Source organism: Notothenia rossii (assembly GCF_949606895.1).
Source record: "Notothenia rossii genome assembly, chromosome: 8".
NCBI classification, from domain to species: domain Eukaryota; kingdom Metazoa; phylum Chordata; class Actinopteri; order Perciformes; family Nototheniidae; genus Notothenia; species Notothenia rossii.
The window spans coordinates 8,972,561-8,987,949 of NC_136906.1; the positions used below are offsets into that span (position 1 = coordinate 8,972,561).

Below are 15,389 nucleotides of genomic sequence, written 5' to 3' on the forward strand. Positions count from 1 at the left end.
ACAGGAAAAATAATTTAACATTAGGTCAGGAAATACCATAGATTTCTTATTTTTGTTTTATTTATTTCGTGTTTTTTTGTTGATTTATTTATTTGTTTTTATTAGATCATAGGTTAAAGAGTTGGGATGATATGATGATTCATACTCATGTCCAGTAGGTGGCGGTATGCACCATTTAAGTTATTTGCAATCCCCCAAAAATGAGAGAAGAAGAAGAAGAAAAACGAGAGAAGAAGAAGAACGAATCATCTCAAACAGGAAACCATTAAACATAAAATCAGGTATGTACAAACAAATTACCACTAAATCATCATTTAAATCGTTCGATATGTGTAGTAGAGAGTCTTGTGAGCTAACGTTATACAGCTTACTTGTTACTTGTTTACCAGCTCGTTGCTAGACAAAGGAATATGTAATAGAAGCTTCGGCTAACGGTTGCTAACACTAAAACTATTGTGAGCTTCACGAGGCTCTCCAACATAGCTATGGATGTACGAAAAGAAAAGGAAAGAGCGCTTGGATCATCAGGCGACTCGGGCGAATGAGAAGGAAAGGCTGCTACGAGACATTAAACCTGTAAAAATAAGACTGGTTATCTTAACACGTGTGCGTTGATTGGTTCGGTGGACCCGTATGCAGCACCGATTTAGATTGTCTTCACTTTCATACTTTTATATAGTTCCCTACCTGGTATTTTCGCCCGTGCCATTGTAAAACATGGAGGAACTGACGAGGCACTTCAGTATGCCCCCATTTCTCAAAAGAAACAGAAGTATTAATTAATCTGAATGACAATTTACTATAAAACGTAATAACAAAATTCAGATTGCAGCTCTATTGTATTTATTATTAATGCAAGTTTATATAATAATGATGATGATGATGTAACATGTTTTATTTTGCATCAACTCTATATAAAGAACATGTAAGTGTAACCAGCTTATTGCTGCATTAAAAACAAGACTTAAAAATGGAGGGTATCCAATTGAGCAAATCAGTTTATGATTTATGTTGGATGACTGAAGAATATATATTTTACATAAACAAGGGTAACACAATGTATAATGCATTGGTTCATGGCCTCTCTGTGGTCTTATAGTTGTTATGTTCAAATGTGTAATCTCCAATTGTTGTGTTGTGTTTGTAGTCGTCTTGTCTGCAGCTTGTATGGGACTTGATTTTGTTTGTTGCTGCTGTTGGTGCTACATTTGAAGTCCCCCTTGAAAACGAGATGTTTTATCTCAAGGGGTTTATCCTAAATATTTCAGTTAAACTTAAATTACACACTGATTTAATTAAATCTATTATAGTCTGTAGTCAGACTGAGATCCAAGTTTGCTTTTTGAAGTGTCATCATGTATGTTTGACACCAGAGTTGACTTCAAATATAAACATTAATCCGATTATGGCAACTCCTTAATGGAAAGATGTTGTCATAAAGTAGGTAGATGCAGCCATTGGACACATGCAGAAATGTGAAATTGGCATTGATAAATTGCTCTGTATGTGTACTATTTTCTGTGTTTGTGTTGTGTTTACAGAATTCCTTGCAACATTGCAAATAAGTTAAGGACTTAACTACTACACAGACTGAAAGGTGAGACAAATAACCAATATCGCAAGAAATCACACTATGGACTATTGAAGCTAGCCGTGTTGTGTGTTGTGTACATGGCCATAACCGTGGAAAAACTGGCTTGAGTTTTAAAACAGGATGAATGTATTTATTATCCTTGCAAGAATGGAAGTAGTTATCACATACAGCATCCACTTCACATGCTTATATACAAGAGAGGGTGTATCACAGTCACAAGATGGAGGAATACCGGTTCAAAGCAGTAAACAATGTTTAGTTCAAATGAGTTGAGGCCCACGTCAGAAATAATCATGCATGTCATATGTCTATCTCCCAAGAGGCTGAATCATCATGTTAACACATAGCTATCAGGTGCCTAAAACAATGTGTCCTGACACTCTTCTAGGTAATCATACATCTTGTCATATACACTGTTACGGCCCGTCTACACAGCAGCTTTAAAAAAAGCTTCCAATGCTTCTGCCCATTCACTTTGAAAGGGGTGACGTCCCTTTGCCTCACTTTTCGCCGAACTGCATTGGGGGGAAAAAAGGCGGAGCTTTCCAGGCATCTCAGGATTCAAAAGTTGAGCAATGTTCAACTTTTGAAGCTGAGGTGGAAGCGTCAGCCAATCAAATCCCGTTTATGCAAATCTGACAGTACAAGCGCTAGCCAATCAAACCGTGTGCAAGCTGGGAGTGACATACCGCAGTTCATTTTCTATATTCCTAACGTTCTTTATTTTTTTTCGCTTCTGTGTGGACGTACCGTTACAGTTTGGCCTTTGTTACCTTTAAAGAGTACATTCAGTATTTTCTCCAACACAGTTTGTAAAAGTTTGTTATATTTGGCAGTTACTAACATTCTGTAAAACTAAAATAACATAATGAATCCCTTCTCTAAAACCATGGATTTCCATTGTAATGTTCTTTACCAGGTTATTTTGTTACAGATATCTAAAAAGTAGTTTTCTTGCAGTATAGAGATGTAGCTGAAACTAATCCAATAATGTCTGACAACAGAAACAGATCTAACAGTGGCTGTTGTTAATGCCAGGTGATGGACTGATGACAGTGTCCTTTCCCTCTCTTTAGTATAGTTACATAATGGCAGATGCCCGAGATCGAACTCTTCGCACACGCTCAAGAGCAGATCAGAAGACGTTTAAACCTTCCCCCAAACGAAAGAGTCCTAGCCCGTGTTCTCCAAAGCAAACTGAGCTAGCGGGAGATGCTCGAGTGAACATTGGATCAGCGTTTGAAAAGTGGCGTGAAGTGAAGGCCGCAAAAGGATTACAAAGTGATGCAGAGTTGGCTCTTACTCTACTCGATAAGTGAGTTAACCCTCAACAGCATTCTGTTTGCAGAACAGCTTCATAAATATTTTTCTCTTGCCAGTTTTTTAATCTACGTTCATACAGCCGTTTGGTTTGTCAAGTATCTGCTTAATGTTGCCATAGGAAAACACTAACACTGTATCTTCGATTTACACACGGCATCTATTGCACGTCTGTCTGTCCTGGGAGAGGGATCCCTCCTCTGTGGCTCTCCCCGAGGTTTCTCCTATCTTTCCCTTTAAACTGTGGGTTATCTCTGGAAGTGTTTCCTTGTACGGTGTGAGGGTCTAAGGACAGAGGGTGTCGTTTTTGTCATACTGATATTCTGCACAAACTGCTGTTGTATTTGCTGTAGGGTATTTTTATTATATGTACAGCACTTTGGCTCGACCAACATTTGTTTAAAAATGTGCTATATAAATAAAATGTGATTTGTTTAGCTTTTGCTGTCTCTGTGTGAAGGTAACTGTTATGACAGATTCCTTAAGCAGCGTATTTCTCGCTTATTCATTAAAGAGCCTGTGACAGCCTCCCAACAACTGCTGTGCAATGAAATATTGGGCTACTAGTCATCTCGAACCGTCATCTTAAAAAAGAAGGTGCGATACCGTTGCGATAAATATCAATAATTTCGAACATCTCGGGGAAATTCCTTCGACTCATTTTGAAGTTTTGGGGGAAGCCGGAAGTGACGTCAATGCGGGAACGCTTCACTGTGCGGCGAGCCAAACACGGACAAAGTGTGTTGTCATGCGTAGAAATGGTGAATTACTGAGTTTAGGCACGTTAATAACGTTTTAATGAAGTTGACTACAGTATATTCATATTTGTCAATGCTTTCATGTCAATTCGGCGAACATAAACATAAATGATCGTGGTGAAGATGATGATTAAATTAGGATTACAAATCGGTAGTGAGAGCTGCTGAATTTCCTCCCCTCGGATGTGATATAAAAACAAATCGATTCTTTTTGTAGTTGTAAACTCAAGTGGATGAAACTACATTTATTAGTGCTTTCATGTCAATTCGGCGAACATATGATACATTAAATGATCGTGAGGATGATGATTACAAATTGTTTGTTTGAGCCGGTCTGCATTTCCTGATGAAAAAACAAACCGATGCTTTTTGTAGTTGTAGTACACCAACATGGATTAAACGTGTGTTTTTTTTTTACCACAATGTTGGGGAAATTAATGGATAAAATGCACGGATTATGATTATTATTATTATTATTATTATTATTATTATTCCCACTCCGATCGGGACACTAGGTCCACTGTTTCCCCGCAGCAAGGCTCCCCCTGTTGACAGTTTACGTGGGCTGGGCTGGGTGCAGTGGCGGACTGGCCATCGGGACGAATCCGGATGGGCCGGTACCGAAGTGGGCCGGTCGAGAGTCCCTGGCTGATTTTTAGTTCCAGTCCACCACTGGCTACATGACCGTATAATCGCCCATATTGACGCACCTAATTCCTAAACTTCTAACAGATACAACATAAACCGATCCTTCAGCCTCATATGAGCTCTCAGACACGTTCAAAATTAAACTGTCATCGCTTGCTGCTGTGTGCGCCATCGTGCGTTTACATGCAGATGCTGTGATCCTGAACGGTGCAGCTGGAGCGCTGTGCCCGCAATGACGTCATACATAATTTGGCGGGACTTGAAGAATCCCCGAGAAGATCCAGAAAATGGTCAACGTTGAAGGGCAGATTAATGGTTATCAAAGTACAAATATCCAAAATCAGTTCAGTAACGGTTTTTAAGGGGACAATATTTACTCTCATTGATGGGTTTGGATGATGGGGGAAACTCGTGTCACAGGCTCTTTAAGGTAAAACAGGTCAGAGAGAACCCATCGTCTCTTCCACAATTACCTAGGCTGAGCGGAAGGTCAAGGAGGCCCTGTTTTGGATAATCCAGTTAAGTCTTGAGAATTGGATAATTCATATCCTGAGAGGGTATTAATTACTCCTAAAGAGGTCATGAGATAGTGACCTTTCCACATCTCCAACATATCAACTAATCTATGTTCGTGTGTTAGGAAAATGACTGTGCGTTCATTAGAGCTGCTTTATATGCTGGGTGGAAACTTGTACTCGTGGGGGCATTTCCGCGATTGGTTGCTGTTGAAGCAAGGTGATATACTCTATTATTTGTTGTTGCGCAACTGAATAATAATGAATCTCAACCATATCTATGTGTTGTGTTTTATTGATCTCGCTGTGTAAACATTTAAAGTTGGTGAGCCATTAATTGCACTAACAGTAACCATCACAGAAAAAGACACATTAGTGAGTTGCTCGTGTTTAACAACAGACAATGGTGATAAATGTATTTGGAGTCTGCTACAATGGCATGTTTAGGGAATAAATAGTAGAAGTAGTTTTCCTATTTTCCAGTGCATTTTATCCCATTTCTGCAAATGACAGTGTGTAATATATGTAAGATGGGGCATTTTACTTCTATACATTGTGTTTTTCTGAATGTTTGACCCCAGATAGGCCTCATCCGTATCCAAATTCTAAACACTGTCATTAGGGTTTGAAAGGCTCATCTTCACTCAATCAATCAATGTTTATTTATATAGCCCAATATCACAGCTGTTACATTTGTGATATTGGACTTTACAGTTTGTACAGAATATGAATACAATCTTAGAGGTGTTCCTAGAGCAAAGAGACACATGGTGGGACAGGTTAATCATTTATGTTGCCAGATATTACAGAAATTCTTTAAGATGGATGTCAACTAAAGTGTGTGTGTGTGTGTGTGTGTGTGTGTGTGTGTGTGTGTGTGTGTGTGTGTGTGTGTGTGTGTGTGTGTGTGTGTGTGTGTGTGTGTGTGTGTGTGTGTGTGTGTGTGTGTGTGTGTGTGTGTGTGTGTGTGTGTGTGTGTGTGTGTGTGTGTGTGTGTGTGTGTGTGTGTGTGTGTGTGTGTGTGTGTGTGTGTGTGTGTGTGTGTGTGTGTGTGTGTGTGTGTGTGTGAAGAATGAAGAGGTTACCATCCGATTCAGATTCCTCTGGACCCAGTGGTAAAAAGATCAAGATATCCCAATCTGGAGTAAGAGACATTATTTTGAGATTATTAAATGTTTTACAACAAAATGCATGATAACATTTGCAATTGATTACAGTGCATCATAATAATATCAACCTTCAGTTTCTGAGTTTCTTTCTTTTATGATTTAGGTGCAGACGCTGATCGAGCAGGAGGTTCAAACTGCACTGAAAAAGAAAGAAAATAAGCTGCTGGGGTTGATAGGGAAGATTCAAGAAGTGGATGAATCGATGAACTACAAAAGCTCCATCCAAAAACTGGAGGTTGGTGAAAGCAGTGATTCAGCGTGCTTTACTTTGTTTTTGTTATCTTAAAGGGGCCTTCTTATGGTCCTTTTCAGCTTCATATTTGTATTTTGTGCCTCTCTCTGTATTAATATGCCTTTCCCATACTGCCTGTGCTGCTGCACCGTTTCTCACCCTCTGTCTGAAATGAGAGTCCAGGCTGCTCTGATTGGTTAGCCGGCTAGCTCTGTTGTGATTGGTCAATTCCTTGGAGATGCCCCGCCCCTTATATCGCAGTGTTTCCCATACATGGATTTATTTGTGTCAGGACGCCACAAATAAATATCGTCCGCCACAAATGGATCTCATCAAAAATAATAATCTTTTTTCTTTCTGGTGCGGTGCCCCCACAAATATAATTAAATGATGTGGGAAACACTCTATAGTATCACTTACAATGTGTTGGAGAGCTAGCCAATAGAAGGCTGTTACAAGCCCTTCTATTGGGGGCTTGTAACAAGCGCGAGTGTTACATAGAAATGTCACTATGTTATTGAAGTAAACAAAGGAGTCCATGGAGGCGTTTCAGGCAGGGTAGGCGGAGTGTGTGTAAAGTAAATCTTTTAAGCTTTCTTTCTTCTTCTTTCTAGCTTAACCCGTTGTTCTTCCTAATTTGTACCCATTAGATTGGATCCACTTTAACCGTACACACGCTACACTCAGCATCATAAAATCACCTTTTTGTGAATTTTATTTGTTTTTCTGCCACGTCTTTGAACCAAACTTGGATATATTCTGCATATGTCTCAAAGCCTAACTGGTTATAAAGTATATCTTAAACCAGAAAAATGTTTCTCTCTTCCTAAGGAGCGGATGAACAAAGTAACCAAGAGATCGGAAGCAGCTATCGCCTCCATGACGAAGACAAAGAAAGAGGTTTGATGCACACACACACACACACACACACACACACACACACACACACACACACACACACACACACACACACACACACACTGGTCTCACGCAGTTCTATCTTTTTAAAATTCCCATCATATGCTTTTTTGTCCCCTTGTGTGTTACAGTGTTAATTTCGTCAACGAAAACTATCACGAAAAATGTTCGTCAACGACCTTTTTTACATGACTAAGACGAGACGATGACAAGCTAATAATAGATTCTCGATAACGAAAACTATGACGAAATGTATATTTAGTTTTCGTTGACGAGGCGAGACGGGACTAAGGGGTTAATGGTGCACTATCGGACATTCAAAAAGCAGCATATTTTCCCCCCAGTGTCCATCTTGTCTGTCAAAATGCATCTTACGTTTCTAACTTGCAATATCATTATTTCTGCTCTCTTCACTCCAGAAGAGCGATCTCCCTGTGTCTCTCTGTGTGCGGGGGGCGGGGCCTAACAGACATGCTGCAGCGGACACAGAGATCTGCCGGGGACGGAGCGTTCAGAGAGTATAGAGACACATTTTGACTAAAAGTTGACTAAAATTTAATTTTTCATCGACGGAAAGTTGACTAAAACGTTTTGAGTTTTCGTCGAATAAAACTAGACTAAAACTACGAAGGATAGGAATGACTAAAATGTAGGGGTGCACCGAATGGGAAATTCTTGGCCGAAACCGATACCGAAAATAGGAAACAGTTGGCCGAATGCCGAAAGGTCGAAAATGATTAATATAAATATATATATATATATATATATATATATAATGTATTCATTTTTTACCAATGTTGTTCTGCTACCTGATTATGGAAAAAGACATGATTATGGCAAAACTTAACTTAACTTAACTTAACTTAACTTAACTTAACTTAACTTAACTTAACTTAACTTAACTTAACTTAACTTAACTTAACTTAACTTAACATCACTATTATGGGTCCATAAAACATTTATTCAGGACTCTTGAATGCATACAGTACATTCATTCCAAGTGCATTTTCTTTTCTCTGTAGGATAACTACAACAAAGTGCATTCAGAACAAAGCCAAGGTGCTTTAAAATAAACATCTAGCCCAGTAGGCCTACAACAAAGTAGTGTAAATAAAGACTGTAACAGCCAGGCCTTCAACAACAACAAATGCACCTATACATTTGGTAACCTAACGTGTTGTTGTGATGACGTAATCAAAACGCGGCGACAAACACGGCGCGCGACCATGCCAGGCTGTCTCACAGCCAACATGTCTGCCGCTTGGAGATATTTCAAACTATCAGAGAGAGAGGCGTGGATTGCGATTTGTAAAACGTGTTCAGCTGACATTTCTCGAGAGGGTGTAACTGCAAAGGCCGAAAGCCGAAAGGGCCTTTTTAACCATTTTCGGCCGATAATTTTCGGTGGCTGAATATTCGGTGCATCCCTACTAAAATGTGACTAAAACTAATAACAATTTTCGTCTTAAGACTAAATCAAAAACAGCTGCCAAAATTAACACTGGTGTGTTATGTAGCTTTTTCTGCATGTAAACGGTCTGCAAAGTCACAATGCCTCAAAGTGCACCCTGTAGCGAGTACAACTCTAACACGAAAAGACCTGTCTATGCTGCCTCAGAACGCCTCGTTGGACATTTTTCTTTTTCCATTTATTACTTCCGTGGCAGGTTGACGACACTCTGGACCAATCCACACACTCACTCACTGCCTTATCTTTGCTCAGCCGCAGTGCTCTGTGTTGGTACACACACACACACACACACACACACACACACACACACACACACACACACACACACTCACACTCACACTCACACATTGATTATTATATCCAGTTTGAAATGTAAACAGTAAAGACTGCCTCACGAGATCCAAACTATTGATTGCCTTTCAGAACCCACAGCCATCTCTGGATGACGTCAAGATTCAAAGGTATGTATGACCCAGTGGTAAAAACTCTCATGTGAGCCTGTGTACTTTTGCTTGGTTTGTATTTTGAGACATGTTTGATGTTTTGTTCCCCCCTGCAGGGCACACTCTGCGAAAGACAAGAGGAAAATCCCAGCTGGTAAGATCTCAGCCATCAAGCCTGCTTTTATAAATATTTGCCTTTGTGGATTGTTGAGTATTCGTTGAATGCAATTTACATTTTCAGTTGTGAAAAGCGGTAATGAGAGCATGGAAAAGAAAGTGGAGTTCTTAAATATGATGGTAAATATGCAGTTCATTTCTCTTGGAATAATTTGTTAAATACAAATGTTAAAATGTCTCCTTGTTTGTTAAGGAGAAAACTTGATTTTCACACAGTTAATTGTAGTTTGCTCATTCATTGAAAAGATGAGGGGTTTATGCTCAAATATTCTAATATCGCGGTTTACCTTTCTCTCTGTCCAGACATTCTCAAAAAGAGCGTTGACAAAGATGCAAGAAGACAATGAATGTAAGAGCTTTTGATTTATATATTTTTATACAACATCATCCAACATCTGCATGCATACGTATATATATATATATATATATATATATATATATATATATATATATATATATATATATATATTAGTGGTGGGCATAGATTAATTTTTTCTATCTAGATTAATCTCACTGTATTCTTGGAATTAATCTAGATTAATCTAGATTAAAATGGCTCATTTGAATTCTGCCGAAGGCATTCAGAATATGTGTGCTACCCAAATAATGACTAAAAGTAAGTCTTTGAGAACGGGTTTCTCAAGCCAGGTGGTGCATTAGACCAGGGGCTCATCTCCAGTTTCCAAAATGCATCACAAACTGCTTGAGAAAGCTGTTCTATGATAATTGGTGATGAAAATAAATCAATGACAATGAGATGTACTTGTGTTTATTAACTGTTTATTTTTAGTTGAACAGTAGGCCTATATAACAGGTTGTAATGAACTGTTTACAGTCAGTAGCTTTGTGTCAGTCAAAGCTCTATTTCTCCTTCTTCCACCAGTCACTCAGGCAGACCAGTTTGTTCACATTTTCTGGTGACAAACAAGCTCTCCTCTTCTGCACAATATGGCCTGCTAAAGAAAAAAGTCTCTCGCATGGGACAGTTGTGGCAGGAGTCCCCAAGTATTTACGGGCAATTTGGGCCATCTTACCATAGACAGCAGTGTGCTCCGACCACCACTTCAGTGGACACTGATCTAGACTGGCACTGGGCTCTACCTTGTACCTCTCCACTGTACTATCTTCTGGTGTCTCCTCATCTGATTCTGACTCGGTTCCCATCAGTAGCAGGGCTGTTTTCTTCTTGGGTGGCTCAGGGTTCTCCTCCCTGAGTGGCTGCAGAGCAGGTTCTTCTCCCTTCATCAACGCACTTAGCTTTGCCCACACTGGCTCCCTCTCTGCTCTGGGCAAGCACTTGAGGTCCTTAAATCGTGGATCTAGAGCAGTCGCCACCTTTGATGAATAAAAAATAATAATTATTGATTGATGAAAATGTCACTTTCCAAATCCAACCTCCATATTTCTTCATGACTTATTCATCTGGCTTTACAGTCTATTATGGTCATACAATGTAGTTATCTTCTGGTCACTCTGACATACCTTAAGCCATTCCAGGTTTATTTTCTCCCTCCGCTGGTTGAGGTCCTTGATGAAGGCAGCCTTGAATCGCACAATATAGGCAGGATCATCATCTGAGATGTTCATCGCATGCTGGAGGTGGCACAGGGCAGGTAGAACCACAGAGCAGGATACATACTTATCTCCACCAAGGAGCTCAGTGATGTACCTACAGACAGACAGACAGACAGACAGACAGACAGACAGACAGACAGACAGACACAGCAACAAATTATTAGTGACAGATTAATTTAACTCAGATTACACATTTAAGGGCAGGTGTTTCTTACATACAAAGTGACATTTAAAAACTTGTATGCCAATTCATGAACACACTATCTTTGTAGACCATACCTGCATGGCTCCAGCAGTTTCTCTAGCTTTGCCAACTTCTCATAATCCGCATTTGTTGGGAGGGCCAGGTTGTGCTTCTGCAGCGACAGCGTTGTGTGCAGTGCGTCTCTGTTGCGCCTCACGCGCTTTATCATCTCAAGAGTGGAATTCCAACGTGTTGGAACATCTTGCACGAGTGACTCCTTAACTTGTCCAAGGGAGGATTATTGGACATTTAGCTCGTCTGAGTTGGCCGGACTGTGTTTGAAATGTCCGACCACTTTACGGCACTTGGCCAGTGCACCATCAAAACCACCTTCCCGAAGTGACATTACAATAGCTCTCTGTACAACATGCGCAACACAGGGCAAGTGCTCGAATGGAAGTATCCTCCCTGCTGCCACCATATTAGGAGCGCTATCTGTTCCAATAGTGCTTATTTTGTCAGTTATCCCCCACTGATTAGCGACGTCGAGGAACTGCCTTGCACACGCTTCTGCAAAGTGACGCTCCTCTGTTTTCATCACACCTAACGGACAGACAAAGTAAATTAGAATAATTTCACTACTAGTAGTAAACAACTAGCAATTATCAAGAAGCAAACATAACGTGGTGGTAATTAAAAGGCTACAAAATTAAATTATGTAATTTAAAATGACATAACGTAGCATACCTAAAGCGAAGGAGTGAAGTTCCCAGCTAGCATCGATGAGGTGTACTGTAACGCCGAGGTAGTTGTCGTTGTTAACGGACGTCCAATGGTCCCCAGTCAGTGCTACAGACCTCGCCTCTACCATCTTCTCAACTTTCGTAGCTTTCTCTTCTGCGTGCTGGTCATGTATTCTCCTCATGATAGTTCGCCTCGCAGGTAGTTTGTAAGATGGGTCACCTGTGGCCGCCTGGAGAACAAGCTCGAGCCCGTCATCTTCAACCACGCTAATGGGCCTGCAGCTGGTGGCAATCCACTGAGCGAGGAGACTAGTTAGCTTGGCTGATAGAGCTGTGCTGACGGGCTTGCCTCGGTTGCACTCAAACATAGTTGTTTGACGACGAGTCTTCCCCCGCGCTACATCAGTGCTCGGCCCGGCATCTTCCGCATTAGCTAAGGGATGCTTTGCGTTTAGGTGGTACTTGAGACTGGATGAACTCCTACAGTAAACTAATTCCGCATTGCACAAGGTGCAAACAACCTTATTTTTGTCGAGGTTTCCATCGGGAAGCTTCTTAAAAATAAATGTCCCCTGAAGCAAACCCCGCGGCTTCATTCCTGCTGTATCCATGTTAGCATGTCACGTTTAATGTGGCTGATTTGACCGGGGTCAGATCCATAGACAGTAGAAGAAACACAGGTCAAAGACTCGATCTCGCCCCCTACAGTGCAATTCGGCTAGGTATACATCCGCGCTAAATTATCAAGGTGAAAGTCATCATCGCTTGCGTAGTATAGACCCAGCTTCCAACCCAACTTTGAGAATAGATTAACGGCGATATTTTTTTTTATCGCCGACAAGAGTCTCACGTTAACGCAGCACGTTAACGCCGATAACGGCCCACCACTAATATATATATACGTATGCATGCAGATGTTGGAATAGCTCAATTTTAAACTAATGTAGCTTCTAATGATATTATTTTCCATGCATGGAGAAAAGACTGACGAGATAAGCTGCTATAATGAACCAGATTAAATAATATGAGTGACCGCCTACATGAACTAATAACCACACCCTTTTTTTTCTACTCTCTCCTGTCCCTTCTGTTACTTGTCACTGCAAATAATCCGTGTTAAGCTTTGAAGGCTGTCATAGCAGATTTAACAGAGAAGCTGCCTCCTCCGGTTCCTACTCCTAACGGCTCTTCTGACTGCAAAGTAAGATGCTTCATTATTTGATTTATCCTTTCCAAATTATTAGGCATAAATACTGTATGCTATCAGTAACAATCTACACAAGCAAGGGAAAGATGAGATCTCCTTTCCTAAAAATAAATGTTTTGTTAATGTTTTGTGTCTTTAATTATTCACACTAATGTATGTTATGTAATGTAGGGAATTCAAATATTTATTAAGAAAGAGCCGGATCATGAGACGGAAAACCCCCCCACTGTAGAGGAGTCAAAGCAATCGTTGGAACAAAAGGCTGTGGAGGTGAAAGTGGAACATATTTCTAGCGACCCGAGCAGTCCCAACCAAACAAACACCGAGCAGGTATTACACACTCACACAACAAAATAACAACTTACTTGATTGTTCGCTACTCAAATTCACCATTTCTGCCTTTCTGCCTTTTCTGACAATGAAGGGCAAACTCTCGTATCCTCCTCTGCCCCCAACAACCTTCCCCTCCATCCTAAGCATAGAGGTGGCTTCATACAACCTCCCCGGGAGACCAATAGTGAATGTGGCTCTCATCAAGAAACCCGTCGGCCTCTCTGTGCTCTGGAGCGTGGAGGATAAAGACCCCCAAGACCCGCCCATGGATAGTTACGGGTGAGAAACAGCACAGGATGAGGGATTATGGAGGAAGGTTTCATGCCTGCTACCTAATCCCGTGTTTCCACTACATGTTACAACACAACACATCTCTACTAACCAAATCCCTCTTTTTTTTTTTTTTTTTTTTTTTTTTTTCAAGTATTAAAACTTGTGTAAATTACATAGAACTTTATTTTTTGTACTGAGCAGATCATCTCTACTGATTCATTGGGCATCCTGCAGGAATTCACCTTTTTGAAATAGCAAACGCCAGTTAATTTCCTTTGCATCTTTTAGAATCAGCTTGTATCAGCTTGTGGCATTAAACTATTTAAAATGGCTATTCTTGGCAAGCAGAGTACTTGATTCGGACAACACTTGACATAGCAGATTACCATCATAGCTCTACAATCACACACCATCTTTTCACACATCTGTCTTGAGTAATATACTGCTTATGTCGACATATGACCACCAGATGGAAGCATGTTTCAGCCAGTGACTACAGCTTTCCTTATAAAATGTCTCAGCTTACCCATTTTTATTTTGTCTCTCTGTCCCTGATGCAGCCTCTTCATGACTATGGAGAAGGTTAAAGGCAGCGGCGTCTTTCCATGTTGGGCAACCCTTGGTGAGATTGCAGCCGGCCCACTACCCATGTGTGCGATGATCAGCAAGTACAAGCCCGGCCACAAGATGTGTGTCGCTGTGATTGGGAAAGACAAGTTTGGCCGGTACGGACCTTATAGCGACGTTGTAAATGCAACCATACCCGAGTAGGATATTACTGTTTGTTGTAGAAAGACAACAAACAGCTACTTCAAAAATGATTTTCTACATGAACGATCTTATACACCCATACACACATATATACCTTATACATGTAATTAAATAAAGAGCATCGAAAGGATACAGATCATTTTTGTTGTTGTGCCTTAAAGCAATCATTAAGGTTTTTTATTATTATTTAAGGCATATCAAATAGAATAGAATTGCACCCAATGTATATAGAGACTCCTACTGTCCTTCAACAATTTTCGCATAACTGATGGAAGCAGTATTAATTGGTACACCTTTTCTGGCAATTTATGCTGGAATATTTTGGATCAATTGATCAATATTTTTATAATGTAAAAAGCTTTTATTTCTCATTGAGTTACTAAAGTTGTAAATGTTTTATTGTATGTTCTGAATGGTCCCTTGTTGAATTAAAAAGTATACATTTGTAACACTTGTATGTGTCTTCATATAACATATGAACTAGTTCTGAATATTCGCCAGCAGGTCAAAGTGAAGCCATGTATTACATTAAATTAAACGTGTTTTAGCTGATGTGTCTTACAATAAGTGCAATAAACCATTACGACTCAGAAAAGCAATAGAGTCCTTTGTCTGGAAGGAAAAGCAGTTCGGTCTTGTTTAGGTTGAGCTTTAAGTGGCGTGTAGACGTCCGCTGACAGATATCAGCCAGACAAGCAGAGATGCATCTGACCAATTGGGTTTCAGACGGGGGAAATAACAATTGGTTGATTTTCCTCTGGATAGCTATGATAGAAGAGACCGTCAGAGCAAATGGCAAGGGCATTTTTGTACAGATAAATAAGGAGGGGGACCACTGATAAATTGACAAGAGTTGGAAAAACCCTCTCGTTAACCCGTAGGACCAGTGTTTAATGTAGGCTGAACATAAGCAACACAAAGATATTGGGGCAGATGCCAATTACGTTACTTTACATTTAACTGGTGTTTTTATCCATAGCTACTTAGTCATAGCGCAATAAACCATAAAGATATAAACTTGGAACAACAAGAAAAATGCAGATATATTCGCTTAAGAT

General features: G+C 40.2%; 3 protein-coding genes across 5 annotated transcripts; 1 reads left to right on the top strand and 2 right to left on the bottom strand.

The window, feature by feature from the left end:
• Positions 1–184: 184 nt before the first annotated feature.
• LOC307017305 (uncharacterized protein) lies at positions 185–14,780 on the top strand. 3 transcript variants are annotated; one of them, XM_079646861.1, is made up of 14 exons: positions 195–281; positions 1,542–1,597; positions 2,671–2,909; positions 5,907–5,979; positions 6,108–6,239; positions 7,068–7,136; positions 9,049–9,086; positions 9,185–9,222; positions 9,310–9,365; positions 9,549–9,594; positions 12,869–12,948; positions 13,126–13,284; positions 13,379–13,566; positions 14,121–14,780. In XM_079646861.1, exons 3-14 carry the CDS (start codon positions 2,683–2,685, stop codon positions 14,329–14,331), a joined length of 1,317 nt encoding a protein of 438 aa, XP_079502987.1. In that variant the 5' UTR covers positions 195–281; positions 1,542–1,597; positions 2,671–2,682; the 3' UTR covers positions 14,332–14,780. The 3 variants fall into 3 exon arrangements, with proteins under 3 accessions (XP_079502989.1, XP_079502987.1, XP_079502988.1); XM_079646862.1 differs by having other exon boundaries at positions 203–281; positions 2,676–2,909; XM_079646863.1 differs by lacking the exon at positions 2,671–2,909 and having other exon boundaries at positions 185–281.
• Positions 10,004–11,233, bottom strand: LOC307017310 (E3 SUMO-protein ligase ZBED1-like; the record flags this gene model as incomplete). Its single annotated transcript, XM_079646872.1, has 3 exons — positions 10,004–10,580; positions 10,728–10,914; positions 11,100–11,233. The coding sequence occupies 3 exons, from the start codon at positions 11,231–11,233 to the stop codon at positions 10,107–10,109; spliced, it is 795 nt and encodes a 264-aa protein (XP_079502998.1). The 3' UTR covers positions 10,004–10,106.
• On the bottom strand, positions 10,004–12,358 carry LOC307017309 (E3 SUMO-protein ligase ZBED1-like; the record flags this gene model as incomplete). Its single annotated transcript, XM_079646871.1, has 2 exons — positions 10,004–11,607; positions 11,752–12,358. The coding sequence occupies 2 exons, from the start codon at positions 12,356–12,358 to the stop codon at positions 11,303–11,305; spliced, it is 912 nt and encodes a 303-aa protein (XP_079502997.1). The 3' UTR covers positions 10,004–11,302.
• Positions 14,781–15,389: the final 609 nt, after the last annotated feature.

What these genes read in the sequence shown, in the direction of transcription:
- LOC307017305 (XM_079646861.1), top strand. Translation starts at nt 2,683, where the DNA reads ATGGCAGATGCCCGAGATCGAACTCTTCGCACACGCTCAAGAGCAGAT. An exon ending in GATGCAAGAAGACAATGAAT is followed by an intron (nt 9,595 to 12,868) that starts GTAAGAGCTTTT and finishes ATCCGTGTTAAG; the next exon opens with CTTTGAAGGCTGTCATAGCA. An exon ending in ACGGCTCTTCTGACTGCAAA is followed by an intron (nt 12,949 to 13,125) that starts GTAAGATGCTTC and finishes TATGTAATGTAG; the next exon opens with GGAATTCAAATATTTATTAA.